At 41.3% G+C, this 23,188-nt stretch overlaps 1 protein-coding gene across 3 annotated transcripts in view; it reads left to right on the plus strand.

The window, feature by feature from the left end:
* Window positions 1–21,615, plus strand: part of LOC115102882 (EMILIN-3-like) — a 42,109-nt gene extending 20,494 nt beyond the window's left edge. Inside the window, exons 2-7 of one of the 3 annotated variants that reach the window (XR_003859505.2) lie at window positions 14,890–15,012; window positions 16,764–17,077; window positions 17,193–17,515; window positions 17,733–18,083; window positions 18,353–20,565; window positions 21,031–21,615. Coding sequence is in view for 2 of the 3 variants with exons in the window: in XM_029623296.2 (XP_029479156.2) it covers window positions 14,890–15,012; window positions 16,764–17,077; window positions 17,193–17,515; window positions 17,733–18,083; window positions 18,353–19,492 (2,251 nt within the window). In the remaining variant the exon portion in view is untranslated. Of the gene's footprint in view, window positions 1–14,889; window positions 15,013–16,763; window positions 17,078–17,192; window positions 17,516–17,732; window positions 18,084–18,352; window positions 20,703–21,030 lie in introns of those variants that run through there. The other 2 variants (XM_029623296.2, XM_029623297.2) reach the window with 2 other exon arrangements.
* Window positions 21,616–23,188: the final 1,573 nt, after the last annotated feature.

A 23,188-nucleotide genomic window follows, 5' to 3' on the forward strand; every position in this document is an offset into this window, starting at 1 on the left:
GCTCCCACACCACTAGAGGGATATCTTCAACCACCAACTTACCATCCTGAGACAAGGCTGAGTATAGCCCACAAAGATCTCCGCCGCGGCACAACCCAAGGGGGGGCACCAACCCAGACAGGAAGATCACATCAGTGACTCAACCCAATCAAGTGACGCACCCCTCCTAGGGACGGTATGAAAGAGCCCTAGTAAGCCAGTGACTCAGCCCCTGTATTAGGGTTAGAGGCAGAGAATCCCAGTGGAAAGAGGGGAACCGGCCAGGCAGAGACAGCAAGGGCAGTTTGTTGCTCCAGAGCCTTTCCGTTCACCTTCACACTCCTGGGCCAGACTACACTCAATCATAGGGACCCATTGAATAGATGAGTCTTCAGTAAAGACTTAAAGGTTGAGACCGAGTTTGCGTCTCTCACATGGGTAGGCAGACCATTCCATAAAAATGGAGCTCTATCGGAGAAAGCCCTGCCTCCAGCTGTTTGCTTAGAAATTCTAGGGACAATTAGGAGGCCTGCGTCTTGTGACCGTAGCGTACGTGTAGGTATGTACGGCAGGACCAAATCAGAGAGATAGGTAGGAGCAAGCCCATGGAATGCTTTGTAGGTTAGCAGTAAAACCTTGATATCAGCCCTTGCCTTGACAGGAAGCCAGTTTAGGCAGGCTAGCACTGGAGTAATATGATCAAATTTTGGGGTTCTAGTCAGGATTCTAGCAGCCGTATTTAGCACTAACTGAAGTTTATTTAGTGCTTTATCCGGGTAGCCGGAAAGTAGAGCATTGCAGTAGTCTAACCTAGAAGTAACAAAAGCATGGATACATTTTTTCTGCATAATTTTTGGACGGAAAGTTTCTGATTTTTGCAATGTTATGTAGATGGAAAAAAGCTGTCCTTGAAACAGTCTTGATATGTTCTTCAAAAGAGAGATCAGGGTCCAGAGTAATGCAGAGGTCCTTCACAGTTTTATTTGAGATGACTGTACAACCATGAAGATTAATTGTCAGATTCAACAGAAGATCTCTTTGTTTCTTGGGACCTAGAACAAGCATCTCTGTTTTGTCCGAGTTTAAAAGTAGAAAGTTTGCAGCCATCCACTTCCTTATGTCTGAAACACATGCTTCTAGCGAGGGCAATTTTGGGGCTTCACCATGTTTCATTGAAATGTACAGCTGTGTGTCATCTGCATGGCAGTGGAAGTTAACCGTATGTTTTCGAATGACATCCCCTGGTGGTAAAATATATTTGGAAAACAATAGGGGTCCTAAAACGGAACCTTGAGGAACACCGAAATTTACAGTTGATTTGTCAGAGGACAAACCATTCACAGAGACAAACTGATATCTTTCCGACAGATAAGATCTAAACCAGGCCAGAATTTGTCCGTGTAGACCAATTTGGGTTTCCAATCTCTCCAAAATAATGTGGTGATCGATGGTATCAAAAGCAGCACTAAGGTCTAGGAGCACGAGGACAGATGCAGATCCTCGGTCTGATGCCATTAAAAGGTCCTTTACCACCTTCACAAGTGCAGTCTCAGTGCTATGATGGGGTCTAAAACCAGACTGAAGCATTTTGTATACATTGTTTGCCTTCAGGAAGGCAGTGAGTTGCTGTGCAATAGCCTTTTCTAAAAATGTTGAGAGGAATGGAAGATTCGATATAGGCCGATAGTTTTTTATATTTTCTGGGTCAAGGTTTGGCTTTTTCAATAGGCTATATTACTGCCACTTTTAGTGAGTTTGGTACACATGCAGTGGATAGAAAGCCATTTATTATGTTCGATATAGGAGGGCCAAGCACAGGAAGCAGCTCTTTCAGTAGTTTAGTTGGAATAGGGTCCAGTATGCAGCTTGAAGGTTTAGAGGCCATGATTATTTTCATCATTGTGTCAAGAGATATAGTACTAAAACACTTGAGTGTCTCTCTTGATCCTAGGTGCTGGCAGAGTTGTGCAGACTCAGGACAACTGGCATTGAAGGAATACGCAGATTTAAAGAGGAGTCCATAATTTGCTTTCTAATAATCATGATCTTTTCCTCAAAGAAGTTCATGACTTTATTACTGCTGAAGTGAAAGTCATCCTCTCTTGGGGAATGCTGCTTTTTAGTTAGCTTTGCGGCAGTATCAAAAAGGAATTTCGGATTGTTCTTATGTTCATCAATTAAGTTGGAAAAATAGGATGATCGAGCAGCAGTAAGGGCTCTTCGATACTGCAAGGTATTGTCTTTCCAAGCTAGTCGGAAGACTTCCAGTGTGGTGTGGTGCAATTTCTGTTCCAATTTTCTGGAAGCTTGCTTCAGAGCTCGGGTATTTTCTGTATACCAGGGAGCTAGTTTCTTATGAGAAATGTTTTTAGTTTTTAGGGGTGCAACTGCATCTAGGGTATTGCGCAAGGTTAAATTGAGTTCCTCAGTTAGGGAGTTAACTGATTTTTGTCCTCTGGCGTCCTTGGGTAGACAGAGGGAGTCTGGAAGGACATCAAGGAATCTTTGTGTTGTCTGTGAATTTATAGCACGACTTTTGATGTTCGTTGGTTGGGGTCTGAGCAGATTATTTGTTGCAATTGCAAAATGGTGGTCCGATAGTCCAGGATTATGAGGAAAAACATTAAGATCCACACCATTTATTCCATGGGACAAATCTAGGTCCAGAGTATGACTGTGACAGTGAGTAGGTCCAGAGACATGTTGGACAAAACCCACTGAGTCGATGATGGCTCCGAAATCCTTTTGGAGTGGGTCTGTGGACTTTTCCATGTGAATATTAAAGTCACCAAATATGTGAATATTATCTGCAATGACTACAAGGTCCGATAGCAATTCAAGGAACTCAATGAGGAATGCTGTATATGGCCCAGGAGGCCTGTAAACAGTACCTATAAAAAGTGATTGAGTAGGCTGCATAGATTTCAAGACTAATTGAAATTTGCTATCGTAAATTTTAGCAACACCTCTGCCTTTGCGGGATGCACAGGGGATATGGTCACTAGCGTAGCCAGAAGGTTCATTTAACACAGTAAATTAATCAGGCTTAAGCCATGTTTCAGGTCAGGCCAATCACATCAAGATTATGATCAGTGATTAGTTCATTGACTATAATTTCCTTTGAAGTAAGGGATCTAACATTAAGTAGCCCTATTTTGAGATGTGAGGTATCATGATGGAGGAGGTCTGATGGAGGAGGTCTGGAGGAGGTCTTTATCCTAGTGAGATTGCTAAGGCGAACACCGCCATGTTTAGTTTTGCCCAACCTAGGTCCAGGCACAGACACAGTCTCAACGGGGATAGCTGAGCTGACTACACTGACTGTGCTGGTGGCAGACTCCACTATGCTGGCAGGCTAACAGCCTGCTGCCTGGCCTGCACCCTATTTCATTGTGGAGCTAGAGGAGTTAGAGCCCTGTCTATGTTGGTAGATAAGATGAGAGCACCCCTCCAGCTAGGATGGAGTCCGTCACTCCTCAGCAGCTTGGTCCTGTTTGTGGGTGAGTCCCAAAAAGAGGGCCAATTATCTACAAATTATATCTTTTGGGAGGGGCAGAAAACAGTTTTCAACCAGTGATTGAGTTGTGAGACTCTGCTGTAGAGCTCATCACTCCCCCTAACTGGGAGGCATTTGGAAATTGCTCCCAGGGATGAACCGTACTTGTGGAGTTCTACAATTGTTTTGCTGAGGTCTTGGCTGATTTCTTTTGTCAAGCAAAGAGGCACTGAGATTGAAGGTAGACCTTAAAATACATCCACAGGTAAACCTCCAATTGACTCAAATTAGGTCAATTAGCCTATCAGAAGCTTCTAAAGCCATGGCATCATTTTCTGGATTTTTCCAAGCTGTTTAAAGGCAGTCAATTTAATAATAATCTGTCTGTAAACAACTGTTGGAAAAATTACTTGTGTCATCCACAAAGTAGTTGTCCTAACCAATTTGCCAAAACTATAGTTTGTTATCAAGACATTTGTGGAGTGGTTGAAAAATGTGTTTTAATGACTCCAACCTAAGTGTATGTAAACTTCCGACTACAACTGTAACTGTTATGAAAGTGGTCTTGTCAACTTGTTTTGTATTTGAATGCCACTTCTTATGGCTGCAAGGGCACTATTCAGTAGCTTGGATGAAAGGTGCCCAGAGTAAACGGCCTGCTCCTCAGTCTCATTTGCTAATATATTCATATTATTATTAGTATTGGATAGAAAAAACTCTGAAGTTTCTGAAACTGTTTGAATGATGTCTGTGAGTATAACATAACTCATATGGCAGGCAAAAACCTGAGAAGGAATCCAAACAGGAAGTTGGTATATTTTCAATCCATTCCGTTTTGAAATCCCTGTTAGATATGAACTTTCACTTTCTAGGGCTTCCACTAGATGTCATCCGTCTATAGAAATTTGAATGAGGCTTCTACTGTGATGTGGGGCTGAATAAGAACAGAATGCATCAGTCTACTGGCAGAGAGCCAGTTCCAGGTCACGTGCAAAGCACATGATATCTTCCTGCGTTCCGTTCCTCCTCTAGACACAAAGGAATTCTCTGGTTGGAACTATATTGCAAACAGCCTAATGATTGATTCTGTATTTAGTTTGAAATGTTTCTTTGACCTGTAATATATGTGAGCGTACCAAGTAATTAGGCGTCACTCTAAAGCGGGAAGGTGGAATAAACGAGTCAGGAAAAAGGTTTTTCTGATTGAACACGGTTCTCTATTGAGAGTATTTTGTCAACAAAACCATTCAAACATAATCAATGAAAAATCTTCCAAGGAAAAACACACATCTTCTTCTCCAGATGAAACAAGAACACAATAGGATAATCTTTAACCTCTTCAGTCGACCCTCTACTTTTTTGAACATTTTGTTAAAAATCGCGCAACATTTCAGCGCCCTGCTACTCATGCCAGGAATATAGTACGTTCATATGGTTAGAATGTGTGGATAGGAAACCCTCGGACGTTTTTAAAACTGGTTAAATCACGACTGTGGCTATTACATAACGTGTGTTACATCGGAAAGCGCAGGAAAACCTGATCACAGAAAATGGAAATAAATATCCTTGCGCCACTTCCAGCAATTGTTAACAGTGAGCCGAATTAGATAAGACCGAGCATTCAACTCCCACAGCATCCCCATGTTGTCTAGAGTCTTGTGAATTGAATCCTCTTTGATTCTTGGTTGAACCGAAAGAGGAGCACGACTTACCTCCGGTCTCCGCCCAGATCATTCCGGAAGAGCTCTCTCCTGAAATTTTTTCCAAGACGACAGCTAATGATATTTACATCGCCTACGGATGATTTTTATCGCTTATTAACGTTTACTAATACCTAAAGTAGCATTACAAACGTATTTCGAAGTGTTTTGTGAAAGTTTATCGTCTACTTTTTGAATTTTAAAAAATGACGTTACGTTGTGAAATGGCTGTTTTTTTCGTTTATCACACAGTCTACATATAACGATATCTTGGCTTTATATGGCCCGATTTAATCGAAATAAAGACCCAATAGTGTTTATGGGACATCTAGGAGTGCCAACAAAGAAGATGATGAAAGGTAATGACTGTTTTCTATTTTATTGTGCGGTTTGTGTAACGCCGAAATGCTAATTATTTTGTTTACGTCCCCTGCTGTGCTTTTCTGTTGTAGTGTATTGGTGCATGCTATCAGATAATAGCTTCTCATGCTGTCGCCGAAAAGCATTTTAAAAATCGGACTTGTTGCCTGGATTCACAACGAGTGTAGCTTTAATTTGATACCCTGCATGTGTATTTTAATGAACTTTTGAGTTTTAACTAATACTATTAGCATTTAGCGTAGCGCATTTGCATTTCCAGAGCTCTAGTTGGGACGCAAGCGTCCCAAGTAGAGGCAACAGGTTAAACTACAACAAACATAAATCACGGTTTTGTCACCGTCTTAGTGGTTCTTTCAGCACAGCTTCTCTCTCTCGGTGGCCATCTTCCAGAGATAGTTTCCCCCTCTCTCTTCTGGTTCCATTCTCTCTTTTATAGGGGAAGGAGAGTATCTCATTAGTACCGTCAGCTGTGCTTAATTGACTCTGGTTACCTTGTCTCCCAGGCTCTGTTGGGCAACTATCCATGAGCCCAGCCTGCCCTCTAGTGGTCCGTCCACATATAACTTTTTGAAGTTTTTGTCCAAAGAAACGGCGACAAGCTCCAGCGTTTGGATAGGTGTACCAAACACGCTAACAAAAGTAGCTAATTGGACATAAATAATGGACATTATCGAACAAATCAAGCATTTATTGTGGACCTGGGATTCCTAGGAGACTTTCTGATGAAGATCATCAAAGGTAAGGGAATATTTAGCATGTAATTTATGGTTTATGTTGACTACAACATGGCGGCTAATTTGACTATTGTTCTCAGCGCCGTCTCAGATTATTGCATGGTTTTCTTTTTCCGTAAAGCTTTTTTTTTTTTATCTGACACAGCAGTTGCATTAAGGAGAGATATATCTATAATTCCTTGTGTATATTATCATCTACATTTATGATGAGTATTTCTGTTGAATCTATGTGCCTAATCAAAATCCCTGGATGTTTTTGGAACTAGTGAAAGTAAACCGCCAATGTAAACTCCGAATTTTTTTATATAAATATGAACTTTATCAAACAAAACATACATGTATTGTGTAACATGAAGTTCTATGAGTGTCATCCGATGAAGATCATCAAAGGTTAGTGATTAATTTTATCTCTATTTGTGCTTTTTTCTTCTCTCTCTTTGGCTGGAAAAATGGCTGTGTTTTTCTGTGAGTTGTTGGTGACCTAACATAATCGTTTGTGGTGCTTTCGCCGTACATCCTATTTGAAATCGGACACTGTGGTGGGATTAACAACAAGACTACATTTAAAACGATATAAAATACATGTATGTTTGAAGAATTTTAATTATGAGATTTCTGATGTTTTGAATTTGCACTTTCACTGGCTGTTGTCATATCGACCCCGTTAACGGGATTGCAGCCATAAGAAGTTTTAAACATGTACATGACACTGCAACATTTCCCCATGGGGAAGTCGTGTCTTTGGTATCATTAAAAGTGAAGACTGTTATTTTATCAAATCAATTCTCTGTAATTATTATTACGTGATTAAACTAATCGTGTACATATAATTATCTAGGAAGTCAGGGCACCATGGAAAATCTTCAGATTACAAAGTTATAATTTTCCGAATATAACTCTTCAGATATTTTAATATCTGATTAATTGCACATGAACGCTCACTCATTCGGGAATAATTGCAATCAATATATATTTATGCCCAGTGTTTCATTGTGATCTTTTCTGTTGAAATCCGGTCCGTCTGATGGAGTCGCTCTCTCTCTTTCTGTGGTTATAATGGATACTCCAGAGTACCATTCAGAAATGTTCTCATAGAATAGATGTTTCGGCGATTGTCTGTATTTGCATCCCAGGTTTACATAAATTCTAGCTGCAGACTAGTAATTAGTATCTTAGATTTTCTCTTACTCTGTATGGATCTATAGTCTCAGAGTTTAATCATTTCCAGCCTTGTAGCCAATTCTCCATGTGGTATGGTTAGGAACTAAATAACTATTTGCAATCACAGCTCATGCTGAGGGTTGGCTCAGTCTTGGTTCTCAAACCTGTGCCACCTCAGCTCACACCGAGGTATGCGTAGTCTGAAGAGGATTTCCTCAGGAGGGGGTTTTATTCGTAACAATAGAAAGGACGCCTGGTCTGTGCTCACGGGGGCCAATGACTTAGTTAAAGGGAATACAATTCTCTCACATTAAAGGTTTAACATCACATTACATCACTTCACAAATAGTTTCATCTTTACTCATTCATTTTATACGTGAATTAGATGCAAACCCCATAATTGAGAAATGTACACATTCAGAGATATAGTTATGTGTGTTTTCTGTCCTCTCTGAGGTCACCAAATGAAACACACTCGTCAGACCCGTCCCTTAAGTGTCCAGGAACCATTCCCACAAGTGGGCATTTTGTTTCATATTCCCATTTTGGGGATTTAGGAGTTTGCCAAGTGAAATCCTTTGTTCTCTCTGTGTCTCTCTTTCTGCATGACCAGAGGGAGAGAGTCTCCGCCAGGAATTTATGACCTGAGATAACAGAACCTGGAATTAGGAGAGAGTGAGAAGCCACGATCTACAACCAGAAAGGGCCACATCATGAGAGGGACAAAAAAGTCAGTCAACTTATAGTGTATTCTGCAGCTGCCATGATTCTGTTTCAATTATCATCGATTATCTCCATAAATATAGTGACTGCAGACAGAGCACGCAGAGGGAGGGGTCCACATGAAATATATGAGCGCAGCCCCAAGATAGGTACATATGGGAACGTATGGTCCTGTGTCATTCATCTCATTGGCCCAACAAATGCATCTTTCAAACTCAGAAGCAGGAGTCAAGTCAGGTCAATGCCAGTTCAGTCTTTTTAGCTATTTGCATGTGAAAATATATTGTAATCCTATATTAATATTGCTTGGTAGTGTTTTGTTTTGTTGGTGGGCCTACTTATTGATGGTTAACAAATATCACAGAGTGTAGCTTAAAACTTCTTTGGGACTGGAGGGCAGTATTGAGTAGCTTGGATAATAAGGTTCCCAGAGTAAACTGCCTGCTACTCAGGCCCAAAAGCTAGAATATGCATATCACTAGTATATTTGGATAGAAAACAATCTGAAGTTTCTAAAACTGTTTGAGTGATGTCTGTGAGTATAATAAAACTCATATGGCAGGCAAAAACCTGAGAAAAAAATCCAACCAGGAAGTGGGAAATCTGAGGTTTGTAGTTTTTCAAGCCATTGCCTATCGAATATACAGTGTCTATGGGGTCACTTCCTACGGCTTCCACTAGATGTCAACAGTCTTCAGAACCTTGTGTCAGGCTTTTACTGTGAAGGGGGAGCGAATGAGAGCTGTTTGAGTCAGGTTTCTGGCAGAATGCCATGAGCTAAATCATGCGCATGCCAGTGAGAGGTAGCTGCGTTCCTTTTCATTTCTAAAGACAAGAGATAGAGATTTTGTTTAACAAGTAATATTTATATTTAATATAAAAGGTAGGGGTAAAGGTTATTGACACCTCTGTTTTCAATTCCTTTCAGTACCTTACCTTACAAAGATAACGACACTGATCCTTTTTCTAAAAAGTTTTGTGAGACGAAGAACACATTGAGATGAATCATTCCTCCGTACAGAATCCTTCCAGATTCTTGATATCTTTTGTCTGTGCTTATCGACTGTCCTCTTCAATTCAAACCACACAATTTCAATGGGATCCAAGTCGGGAGACTGAGATGGCCATTTCAAACTGTCAAAAAATCTCAGTGAACAAATCCATTGAAGAGGCCCAGACTAATACATTGCGGAGGCTGTGGGAATGGCACAGTCTAAGACGGAGGGGAGTGGCTAAAATGCACATCTCTCTCCAGAATGTACTCTTTCCCGTCAATTTGTGCACATTCATTGTTTCATAACTTTATTGTGTGAATTGTTTGCGTTTGATTGTTAGTGTCTATCAATTCCACATTACATACAGTACCAGTCAAAAGTTTGGACACAACTACTAATTTCAGGGTTTTTCTTTATTTTTACATTTTCTTTACATTATAGAATATTAGTGAAGACATCAAAACTATGAAAAAACACATATGGATTCATATAGTAAGCAAAAACGTTTTAAACAAATCAAAATATATTTTATTTTTGAGATTCTTCAAAGTAGTCACCCTTTGCCTTGAAGAACAGCTTTGCACAGTTAATTTGTGGAATTTCTTTCCTACTTAATGTGTTTGATCAGTTATGTTGTGACAAGGTAAGGGTGGTATACATAAGATAGCCCTATTTGTTAAAAACCATATTATGGCAAGAACAACTCAAATAAGCAAAGAGAAACGACAGTCCATCACTACTTTAAGACATGGAGGTCAGTCAATCCGGAAAATGTCAAGAACTTTGTAAGTTTCTTCAGGTGCAGTCGCAAAAACCATCAAGCGCTATGATGAAACTGGCTCTCATGAGAACCGCCAAAGGAAAGGAAGACCCAGAGTTACCTCTGCTACAGAGGATTAGTTCATTAGAGTTAAATGCACCACAGATTGCAGCCCAAATAAATGCTTCACAGAGTTCAAGTAACAGACACATCTCCACATCAACTACTAAAGGAAACCAATGAGAAGAAGAGACTTGCATTGGGCCAAGTAACATGAGCAATGGACATTAAAAAGGTGGAAATCTGTCCTTTGGTCTGATGAGTCCAATTTTGAGATTGTTGGTTCCAACTGCCATGTCTTTGTGAGACGAAGAGTCTGTGATTGATTATCTCTGCATGTGTGCTTCCCACCTTGAAGCATGAAGGAGGAGGTGTGATGGTGTGAGGGTGCTTTGCTGGTGACACTGTGATATATTTACAATTCAAGGCACACTTAACCAGCATGGCTACCACATCATTCTGCTGTGATGCCATCCCATCTGGTTTGCTCTTGGAAGGACCATCATTTGTTTTTAACAAACCCAACACACCTTCAGGCTGTGTAGTGGCTATTTGACCAAGAAGCAGAGTGAAGGAGTACTGCATTGGATGACCTGGCCTCCACAATCACCCGACCCAAATGAGATGGTTTGGGATGAGTTGGACAGCAGAATGAAGGAAAAAGCAGCTAACAAGTGCTCACCGTATGTGCGAACTTCAAGACTGTTGGAAAAGCATTCCTCATGAAGCTGGTTGAGAGAATGGCAAGAGTGTGCAAAACTGTCATCAAGGCAATAGGTTAATATTTTGAAGAATCTAAAATCTAAAATATACACTACCAGTCAAAAGTTTTAGAACACTCATTCAAGGGTTTTTGTTTATTTTTACTATTTTCTACAATATAGAATTATTGTGAAACAGATCAGGGTGTGACAAAATTAACTTTTAAGAAGGCCTACCTGTTAAGTGAAATGCATTCCAGATGACTACCTCATGAGAGAACGCCAAGAGTGTGCAAAGCTGTCATCAAGGCAAAAGGTGGCTATTTGAAGAATCTCAAATTAAAAATATAATTTGATTTGTTTTACACTTTTTTGGTTACTATATAATTCCATATGTGTTATTTCATAGTTTTGATGTCTTCACTATTATTCTGCAATGAAGAAAATAAAAAAAGTACTCATTCAAGAGTTTTTGTGTCCAAACTTTTGACTGGTACTGTGTACTAGCAGTAGTACATTTACCATTAATTCCTGTCATTTCTACAAAATGAATAATCTACAACGCTTGTTTGGAACTTCTTGTGACTCCCCATCCCGGATCCGGGAGCGTAATCATCGCCTGACACTAATTAGCATAAAGCAATGGACATAAATATCCCTAGAAAATATTCCTATTCATGAAAATCACAAATGAAATATATTGAGACACAGCTTAGCCTTTTGTTAATCACCCTGTCATCTCAGATTTTCAAAATATGCTTTACAGCCAAAGCTAGACAAGCATTTGTGTAAGTTTATCGATAGCCTAGCATAGCATTATGCCTTGCTAGCAGCAGGCAACCTTGTCAGAAATCAGAAGAGCAATCAAATTAAATAGTTTACCTTTGATGAACTTCGGATGTTTTCACACTCACGAGACGCCCAGGTAGATAGCCAAAGTTCATTTTTTCCCAAAATATTATTTTTGTAGGCGAAATAGCTCTGTTTGTTCTTCACATTTGGCTGAGAAATCGCCTGGAAATTGCAGTCACGAAAACTCCATAATATCGACAGAAACATGGCAAACGTTGTTTAAAATCAATCCTCAAGGTGTTTTTCTAATATCTATTCGATAATATATCCGTCGGGGCAATTCGTTTTTCAGTAGGACCGATTGGAGTAATGGCTACCTCTGTATTTTACGCGAGAATCTCTCTGGGAGCCATCATGTGACCACTTATGCAATGTAGCCGCCTACGGCTATTCTTCAACATAAATACGTAAAACTACGTCACAATGCTGTAGGCACCTTGGGGAATACGTAGAAAGCGTAAGCTGGTTGATAGGGCATTCACAGCTCAATAGGGACTCATTGGAACGCAGCGCTTTCAAAATATGGGGCACTACCGGAATGGATTTTTCACAGGCTTTCGCCTGCAACATCAGTTCTGTTATACTCACAGACAATATCTTTACAGTTTTGGAAACGTTAGTGTTTTCTATCCACAGCTGTCAATTATATGCATATTCTAGCATCTTGTCCTGACAAAATATCCTGTTTAAAACGGGAAAGTTTTTTTTCCAAAAATGAAAATACTGCCCCTAGAGTCGCAACACAGGAGACAGGTAATTTCTGTAAATGCATTCAATATATTATTTTTGCTCTCATTGTCGAAGTGGACAAGTTGTTTGCAGACCGCACAGCCTATGTTACGCTTATGAGAAACACGTTTTGGTTTATTTGATTTCTTTTCAGTTTTGTCAATTTATTCATTCTCTTTTGTTTGCAGCGCTCCTGTCAATGTTGATTACGCTCACCTGATTTCACATAGAAGTAGGCCTATAGGCCCATTCGGGGATCTGATAGTATTTCTGATTCTCTTAATGCACCACCACTAAGGAGCTGTGGAGCTTCTCAAATAGCAAACAAACAAAGACTGTTTTTACATCTATTGAGAATGACAATTGTTCCTCAATGTATCTGAAAGATCTTTCCAGCTCTCTCCCTTTCGATAACCACTCAGCGTGAAAGGGGAAAACGTCATCCTCTGATCCAGTGGAAACTTCATAAAATAGGCCTACCTGATTACTTCTTATCCCTTGCGCAAATAGCCTACAGCTATGTCTGTCCCGAGCTCACTGGCAAGGGAAACTCTAAGGGCCCAGATTATTTTCTACAATGCTAGAGCAAGCTTCAGGCCAGACCGAAATTAATTCAAGATCATTGCAGACAGGCCATGCGTAGCCAATGTGATTTATAAGGCATTTATTTTTATCAGGATATTTTCTACCTGCAGGCTGAAATGTTTTATGTAGACTACTTTTACAAAGTTGGTAATAACAATAGAAGTTACTTTTTAGGTTTGTACATTACATGACCAAAGTATGTGGACACGTGCTCGTCGAAACATCTCATTCAGAAATCATGGGCATTAATATGCTAACATAATTGCAAAAGGGTTTTTAGCCTTTTAAAATTATAAACTTGGATTAGCTAACACAACGTTGCTGATAATGGGCCTCTGTACTCCTATGTAGATATTCCATTTAAAAAATAATCTATTTCCAGCTACAATAGACATTTACAACATCAACAATGTCTACACCGTATCGCAAATCAATTCGATCTTATTTTAAATGGACAAAAAAAAATAACTTTTCTTTCAAAAACAAGGACATTTCTATGTGGCCCCAAACTTTTGAACAGTAGTGTACTTTGCAATTCTTTTGAATGAGCGTAGTTATCAACTGTATGTAGTGGATCCATTCTGTCTTTCCCGCTCTTTATCTGTCCCCACCCATTTCCATTGTGTACCAAGTCGTCATATCAGGTTTAGTCCACTAAGGACTTTTCATTACATTATGTTGTAATCAAGGTGTACGCTATTCTGTTTGTGTGTTTATGTAATTCTATGTGATTATTTAGTTAGTTAGTAAATAAATAATTAAGTCAATTTGTATATCGCTGATTCATCATTTATGCTAGGGTTCATGCAGACATCCAAGGATTTTGTGCAATTCAGAATGAGACTGAAGGTAAATAAGAATGAATGAATTGACTGATGTAAGATATATTTGTCTTTATAGTTTAGTTGGGAGATAGTAACTCGTTAAATAACTTTTTCCATGGTGCCCCAGATTACTACTTAATTAATTGTTGCATAATAATTTTACATGGTATGTAATTATTTGATAAAATAACAGTCAATCACATTAATGATAGTCAAGACACAACAATGGCTACCGACGTGAGCGCTACGGGTGGTAATCATTTAGGCAGGTTACCTTCGCTTCCTTGGGCACAGGGACTACGGTGGTCTGCTTGAAACATGTAGGTATTACAGACTCGGTCAGGGAGAGGTTGAAAATGTCAGTGAAGACACATGGCAATTGGTACGCACATGCTTTGAGTACACATCCTGGTACTCAAAATATACAACAACAAACTATATTCAGGAAGTACACAGAAATTCTAGTTCCCGTAAAATGTCAAAGTGGATTTTGGTTTACTTTCTGAATTGACTGGAATGTAAATGGAACTGACCTCAACATTGGTTAGCACACTTGGACACAACCACACCTGGGATTTGAACTCATAACCTCTAGGATGCCATTAAGAGGAATTTCCTGCATTGCCAGCAGATATGTGGCCATGACAGAGATCAACCACAGATGTATTGGCAAGAATACATTTCTGCATTTTGCAAGTTGCCCGGAATCAAGTCAATAATTGTGTGATTGTCACGTGAAGTTTGATGTTATCAGATGTTGAGATTTTGCATCCCCATGTGGTCACATGTAGTTCACATCAATTTCACATGAGATCATGTTGTCACATGTTTAATTTTATGTTAACATATTAACTTCACATTAAATCACATAAATCGCTCGATTAGTATGTTTTATTTTCATGAGGGAAACCTCAATGACACATACATGTCTTCACATTTTATTTTGGCCTAAAGTATAGTGCACTGAATGGGGGAATCAAGTGTCATTGGAAATTTCATCACTAAACTTTCAGAAAGTGTGGTACAAAATGATTGAATTCCTTGGTCGTTATGAAAAGCAGCTGTGTGTGTTGGATTAGCAACTATCTCTAATGTTGTTATAGACAGCTTTAGTACACAAAGTCCTACAGGAGACACAACGTCGGATTGAGCACTTGACGATGTTGTATTTTGTTGTCTTTTTGTCTTCTCTCTTTCGATCTCTAACAGAAACCACTGTGCGTATGTGGTCCAGAAGAACACCACGTGTACGATTGAGGACGGCATGGCCACCTACGTGAAGGCAGAGTACACCACCAAGTGCATCTGGGGTCAGAAGTGTCCTGTCGTCATGTAAGTCTACACTCGTCGAAAAAATATTCAATTCCAATACAATTAAATTCCCATTCAAAAAGTCCAAACAGTTTAATTCCAATTCAATTCCAATTGCATGAGTTGAAGATTGTTTTTATTAGAATGTAATGCTATGTAAATTCTTCACTTCATGAGTGAATTCAATAATTTCATTGGATTTTCAAATTCAATTGGAATTGACCCCAACCCTGATAGTTACTCAATTCAGACCCAGCAGCCTCTGACACTACTTATCGTAACATGAGAGAGGATACATACAGGGACATAATAGATACTGATAGTAGCTAGCTTTCCATCCAGTTTGCAACATATTCTCATGCGAATATTCTAAAATCTGAAACCCACCAGTGGTGTTTCCAACAAACTGGCTCATTGCAGATGAAAATATGTGATTACGTCTTGGTACTTTCGCTCTAGCCAATATCTCGCGGATACAGTGGTCTGCAGGTAGGCTAGTTTAGATGATGATATTATGGATAAGAACCAGAATGTTTTTACTTGTAAAAACAGCAGCCGATCATCATGTCACTAGAATAAAACCCTTAATATTTATTGGAAAGGAGCATCAGGCTCATCACCTTGCACTTTCACCACCCTGTGAAGTTCATCGTAACTTATTTCATCTGTAGCCTAATAAACTGCAATGGTAGGCCAATCCCTAGTCGTAGTAGGAGGACCACACACCATGACTCCACATTTACTTCTGTATGATAATTATTATATCAATATTTGTGCATAAATATAATCCTTTTAAAGACCTCCAAAAGATCCCACAATGTCGAAAGAACAAATGATCTGTTGTACGGAAATGTCCTGTTTCCATCACAGCTGTTATGATTTGTTTTTATATGGTATGACTTGACTCGCATAAAACTGTGGATGGGAACGTGGTTTATGAGACTCACCCCACTGCTGTACACTTTCCGTATAGTTTTGACAGGCACAGCAAAGTAGGTGGTGTACCATGCATTGGGACTCATGTATATGTGCTGCCCTCTGGTGGTGTCAGTTTGTATTACTAGTTAACTCCACACTGTCCCTCCAGCTGCACTTCCAGCTGTGTTTGTGGTCAGTGGCTCTGTGACTCTGCTCAGGCCTCAAAGGTTGGAAAGTGTTAATGGTCTGCTAGTTTTCATAATAATTGGATTCTTGTCAAATTTGACAATTTATTTCCATCTCAGTGGATTAAAAACAAACTCACATTATGGTTATTACAGAGGCCACCTTTTCAGTATAAGTTTACAGTGAAATTGTGCTGTGTCCGTTTGTGTGCATGCATGAGTGCGTATGTGTTTGTGTGTCTATAGCTCATCTCTGTAATGAGTGTGTGAGCTGGGATGTCAGATTCTCTCTGATGTGACTGAAGCCTCTCAAAGGTCCTCTGTAGTGACATCACAGAGAGAAAGGATTTCTACTTTTTTTTTAAATGTAGGGAATGAGATGAAAGAGAGAGTAGAGATCACCATTCTTCAGTAGAAGAGTAGACACCTTAAGACATAACCGGCTCAGTGAGGTCAATGACCCTTGTAACAATCCTTCATCTGAGAATGCATCATCATCATCATCATCACACTAAAGTGTCTCTTTATCTCCAAATCTACTGTTCATACCCTCCCCAGTATCAATATACAAACCTTGATCCTTTGATCTACCCTCTTCTCTCCTCCCATCTCACTTTCTAAGATAGTCACTGACCTCTTGTTATCTTCTCTCCTCTCCATCCACTCCAGGTACCGGACCTTCTACAAGCCTAAGTATAAGGTGGGCTATAAGAGAATTACTGCGCTGGAGTGGAGGTGTTGTCCTGGCTACTCTGGGGAGAACTGCAACGATGGACCCACCTCTCTGCCCCCTTTCAAAGGGGGTGCCCCACACCGACCAGGGATCAAGGGGTACCCCCATGGGCACCCCCAACCTCCCCTGATCCAAAAACCTGTCCCTGGTGGGGCTAATCTGGAGCCAGGGAGCCCCTTCCCAAATCAGCCTAATAGCAGAACCATCCCCACTGGACAACTGCCCACCGGGAACGGCAAACCCAACTATGGTGAGTCCAGACAGTGGGTGAAATATTTGCCCATTTATATTTTCAAACTGTGATTCACTTCTCCCTCCCTTGCCCCTATGTAATAACGTTTTCTCTTTCTCTCTGGGTCATAAAGTTGGTGGAGACCGTCTCGATCGCATGGAGGAGGACCTGCTTCGTCTGACCCAGGATCTGGACATTCTGAACGGGGTGATGGCCAGCCTAGAAGACCGCCTGCACCTCTCTCTCCGGGAGGACACAAAAAATATGCTGGGCTCCTTGCTCTCCACCGTCCCCCGTCTTTCAGACACCTCGGTTGGCTTTGGGGTGATCCCAGACGGGACCCCAGATGGCCTGGAGGGGGGAGAGGGACTCCCTGGGTTCGGAGACCTGGCTGGGAGGGTGACAGAGGTAAAGGATGAGCTCAAAGCCAAAGGACATGTGCTTGAGGAGATACAGGTGGGTGCTACGGTTTTGTTAATGTTATTCGACTGGTTTATGCTAGCTTATGGAAATGTAGCAGATGTCTAAATCAATAATATCACTTTTGCTGATTGGTAACATTCTGAATCTCACACTGAGATTCTGAGACTGGGCTATTTCCACACAGTGTCATTCATTTACAGTGTCAAAGAATTTGAGGTGTTCCTAAAGCCAAACCATTGTCTTTCCTCAGGGCATGGTTCTGGGCCATGAAGGGCAGCTGAAAAAGTTGTTGGAAGCTGCGACTGGCAGGCCCATCACTGGGTCAGTCTCTCCCTCCACCCTGGAGGAGCTGCTGGATGCTAAACTAGCAGGTGTCCGCGCTGACATCCTGGACGGCTTTGAGAGGCGTCTGTCTGGCCTGGAGAACCACTGTGAGGAGAGGATAGGAGAGGTCCAGAGACAGTGCCATAATGAACACATGAACGGCCAGGAGCACATACAGCAGTCTCTGGACGGCAGAGAAACTGGACTGAGAGAGGAGCTGGGTACCCTGCAGGCCCAGATACAGGGACTGACCCTCACTGAGAGCTGCTGTGGACAGGTACCAATGAACTTTGGTGTTTCTCAATGCTACTGGACATGGCATGTTTTTATTGAGGCAACAGAAATTAATCAATACTTCAAACAATAGCTACCACATCAAATGTTATGGACATACACACCTTGAAAAATGCACTAGGAAAATTGGGTTACAGTTATTCAATGTAAATATGAAATATTATCTGCTAAATGGCTAAAACTTGTATATTACTCAAATATTTGCAAAATGTCTTATTGCTACACTATATGCCTGACATGTGACTGTCCCAGCAGGTGAATAGCCTGTCACAGAGGATGTTGATGCTGGAGGAGTCAGTGAAGGGCTTAAAAGAGTCCCAGCTGGAGCTTCAGGCTTCTCTCACTGACCAGACCATCCACATTGAGACCCTGATAGAGGCCCGTCTGGAAGACATAGATGCCAGGCTCAATGTCACCGAGTCTGGCGACGTAGGGGTTGGTAAGGTGCCTGGGGATCTGGATGGCTTCAAGACCCTGCTGAAGGACAAGCTGAAGTCCCTGGAGGAGAGGGTGTTTGTGGCTTTGGAGGAGCTGAGTAACACCACCGCCCCAGCTCTGCTGGAGGGTCAGGTGATGCCCGCCCTGGAGACAGAGTCGGTCAGGAGGAGGGTTGAAGGAGACCTGGACTGCATCCAGAGGAAACTCACAGACCTGGAGCTCCTCTGCACCTCCTCCTGCTCCCACGCCACTCCCCCTGGAGGAGGCGCACGGACAGGCCTAGTGGAGGAGTGTGAGGCGGTGGAGAAGAAGGTGTCAGGCCGTCTGGACTCCCATGCTGACCAGCTGGACCGTCTCAATACCACCCTGCAGACCCTACTGAGCCGCATTGCCCAGGAGGACGAGGAAGGCTATGTCCAGGGAGAGATCACCCTCCTCAAGATCAAAGTCAACTCAGTCAACCGCACCCTGAAGGGCCTGAGGGACTCTGTTAGCCTGTTCAGTAAGGAAGTGGGCCATGCTAATGCCACGTGGACACACAGGGAGAATCAGCTAGCCACCCAGGTCCAGGGTATCACCCAGCTGGTGGGGCGCCAGGCCTACCTCCTGGGGGCCGGGGAGCACCGACTAGCCCAGCTGAAGGGGGAGCTGGTGAGCATGAGGAGGAGACTGGCTGGGGAGCTGCAGGGCTGCCGGAGTACGGCCCTGGGGGTGCAGAGGGAGGTGGAGGAGGTGGATAGTCGAGTGGCCCAGGTGGAGGGACAGTGTGGTAGCCTGGGGGAGCTGGCGGACAACCTGGAGAGGATCAGGACAGAGCTGGAGAGACACTCAGACTTGCACCTGTCACAGGTCAAAGGAACGATGGCCAGTCACTCCACACAGCTGGCCAAACTGAAGGGAGAAATGAAAGACTGTGTCGGAAAGGGCTCAGCCAATCAGAGGGGAGACCAGTAACACTTGTGCTACGGAGAAAGGCGTGTGTCCTCTCATCTTCTGCTCTCCTTCATCTGCTCAAATGGGAAACTTGAAAACAGATTTATTCCTGCATTTTCAGATCAGTGAAGGAGAGGAGATGAGTAGAATAGGCCATTTGAAGCTATTGAAAAGCACCCTTGGTTGTATAGTTGGGCAATATTTTCCCTCAAGTTTTTCTTCAAAAGGGGCATTTAGTTTTTTTCTTATAGTTTTGTTTTCACATTTTATATTGATATTAACTGACTTTTTAACTTATTTGAAGAAAGGATGACTTCATTGTTATACTGTATTAGACATATTTGTGAAAAATGAACAACAAAAACAAAGCAAATAATATCCCACTGGGCACAGACGTCAATTCAATGTCTATTCCACATTTGTTCAACGTAATTTGATTGAAATGAAGTGGAAACAACGTTGATTCAACCAGTGTGTGCCCAGTGGGTTGGGACTATGGGTTTCTACCCTGCAAGCACACTCTACTCTCTGTGTGGACTGTCCTTTAAAAATACTGTATGTCAATATGAAAGGTGCTATACATTTGGTTAACATTCATTTTTGAGTATTTCTCCTTAAAGGTCGCGAACATCATCAAAATGACTGTTGATTCTACATTGATAAAGTTGAATCATAAAGTCACTGGTCCCCTCCCCCATGTCAAACGCTTGGATTCAGGAGGCAGGCCAGATACTCCTTCCTCTATCTCTGGACAGGCATAACCAAGGCTTTACGTCCGGCTTTATGCAAAGTCACATGAAGCAGGAAGTGTAAAACCACAACAATAGCGTCTTATCATATAAACATATTATGTTCTGCCTTACCGACATCACGTGCGCCTACGCCTTGATTTGGTCTTGTTAACAAACCATAAGCCAGTATCTCGCTCAAACAGAACGTATGAAGACATCAGATAGCCGTGGCTGCTTTTCATTTCGGGTGGGCAGGCGGCAGCTTTACCAATTGGGGAGAACATTCGATGAGTCGTGCCAAGAAGCTAGTCCTGAAAACGGATGCCATCATAGACAGTGGATCTTGGAAGCGCTGACCGTAATGTAAGTATCAGAGTTTGATGTCTGACACGGTAGCCAACATTGTTGGAGATCATAGGCCTAACGTCAAATAATGCAACTGTGGCTGCTTTGACTTGTAAACTGTATATTTTCTATAACACAGCTGAGTCACTACAGTATATGGATTGTATCTTTCATTCCTAAGCCCCCTGTGTCATTGGGGCTAGTCATGATGATTTTCTTTGGGGGATTATAGTTATTCATTTCAAATCTGCATCAGTTGAGCAATTCACACACACTAAAACACACACATTGAAAAGTTTCACAAAAACCGCACAACCAAATATTGCGTATTTCAAATAAAAAACACCTTGTAGAATGAGAAAACAAATAGAAAACACATTGTAGAATGAGTAGATTGCTACATGAACGAATTGATAGAATCATAAAATACAATAAAATGCACTACCCATTTAACAAACATTTCCCATTTCAAAAACATTACAGGCTACGTAGAGAGGCTCCTAGGTCTCCTCTTCAATGAGATCACCTTTGATCCAGCTCCATAGGTGAGGAAGCTGTGCGAGCTGTCCATCGCAGGACACCTGTCTGCCCAGTGTGAGCTGTTGTCTCCCGCTTCAATCTTTAGGGTGACTGAAGCCTGCTTGATTGAAGTGGGGTATATGGGTTCCTCACCCCTCCCCATCAATCTCTGTAGTTGTATTTCCTGAATCATAAGTAATTAACTTTCACGTGGTATGATATCACATTTTGTTATAGAAACGTTTTAAAAAGCATTTCGGACAGGAGATGAGTGTTACAAATTACACAAATCAATGGGTCCTGCACACTCTAGGGTGGCCGGGTGCCTATATCAGGCACATGGCTCTAATTATGTATCTGCTGTCAAATTATGTCTCACCATTACTTCTCACCTTTATTTCTCATGAGTGTTCTTGTTGATCTTTTTGCTATGCTGGCCTATCATAGAATATAGAATAAATGTCTGATCTTTACATACAATCCTGACCATATTGTCACTTATAATGCTAATGCAGAGGCACCAATAAATTGTCCAGTACACTTATTGTATGCTGTTTCCATGTACAGTCCCTTATGTCTATGGTTTGAGGCATACTATTTAGGCTTGGAATGACTTGTCCCATTGTTTACCTTGTTACCTGGCAGTGACCACAAGGCCATTTCAAAGAGCGGTCATGAGTATATAGAATCTCTCTGCCCACTCAGACTGTTCTTAGGGTAAAAATATTCTGGGTGATGTTTTGGTCATTCAAAAGGCTATTTTTACTTTTAAAGTGTTGTGGTTTATTTTCTGGTCATTCTGATGTCAAAGACATAATATTAGTATGCTGAAGTGTTTTGGTAATAGCCTGGTCCAGATCGGATTGTGCTCTTACCAGGGAGTTGACATAATAGCAAAAACAGACTGGCACTTGTAAAAGAAAGAAAGAAAAGAAAATCTAATTTATCATGTTCTGATGCAGTTCAAAGATTAACCAGCAGGAGGCATCAAATCCTCTGATAACAGAGATTTTATGGTTTGTTCTTTAGTATTTCAGTGGTATTTTCAAAACAAAGGGACAGTCAGGGACTAATCTCCCCCATTTCACAGAAGAAGACCATTTTTCCATGTCAGGTGGACTAGAGAGTAAACGGAGGGATAGGATTTGATTCAGTGCACGAGAGCTGCACTGTCGGCAGGTTTACTGCATCAGCACGTATCACAGACCACTGGTTCGAAGTCGCCAAAGATTAACTGTCAATCCTTGTTTTAAAGAATGGTTAGAAGTTGCCAAGATATTACAATGAGAACCAAAGATGAACTGTGAGTCCCTATTTTGGTGGAGTGAGAGAATTTCAATGTCTTTAGGTAACCTTTATTTAAGGATGCAGTCAGAGAAAGGATGGGCAGGCTACAGCTCTGACCACTATCTTCCTCTTCTCCTTCCTCCTCCCCCCTCTTTCTAGCCCTTTTCTGAACCAACCCCCCCCCCCCCCCCCCAAACTACACTATTCGGAAAAAAATGTCCTAGTGTATAATCTAGAACCTAAAAGAGTTATTCAGCTGTTCCCATAGAAGAACCCTTTGAAGAACCCTTTTGGGTTCCATGTAGAACCCTTTCCACAGAGTTCTACAAGGATCCAAAAGGATTATGCTATGGGAACAGCCTAGCAAATCTTTTTTTCTAAGTGTGTACAATAATTTCATGCAATATCTTCTACTGCATGACAAGGGGAAAGCATTTGTCATTCCAAACTATTCCAGAATTCTAAAAGCTGATGGACAAATCCTCACGTTGCTCCTTATTTAAAATGAGTGAGGAACTAATCATGTGAAAGTGTTACAGTATGTAGCTGGATGAGGTTTAGTAGTTCCATGACACCAGATAACCCTCAGATGACTCCTTATTTAAAACATTCAACCTCCAGCTGCGTACCCCCTCTAGCACCAGGGTCAGCGTTAGAGGTCGACCGACTATTCGGAATGGCCGATTAATTTGGGGCCATTTCAAGTTTTCATAACAATCGGAAATCAGTATTTTTGGATGCTGATTTGGCCGATTTAAAAAATATATTTATATATATTTTTTTGTACAACTTTATTTAACGAGGCAAGTCAGTTAAGAACACATTCTTATTTTCA

Source organism: Oncorhynchus nerka, linkage group LG20 (assembly GCF_034236695.1).
Source record: "Oncorhynchus nerka isolate Pitt River linkage group LG20, Oner_Uvic_2.0, whole genome shotgun sequence".
Lineage (NCBI taxonomy): Eukaryota > Metazoa > Chordata > Actinopteri > Salmoniformes > Salmonidae > Oncorhynchus > Oncorhynchus nerka.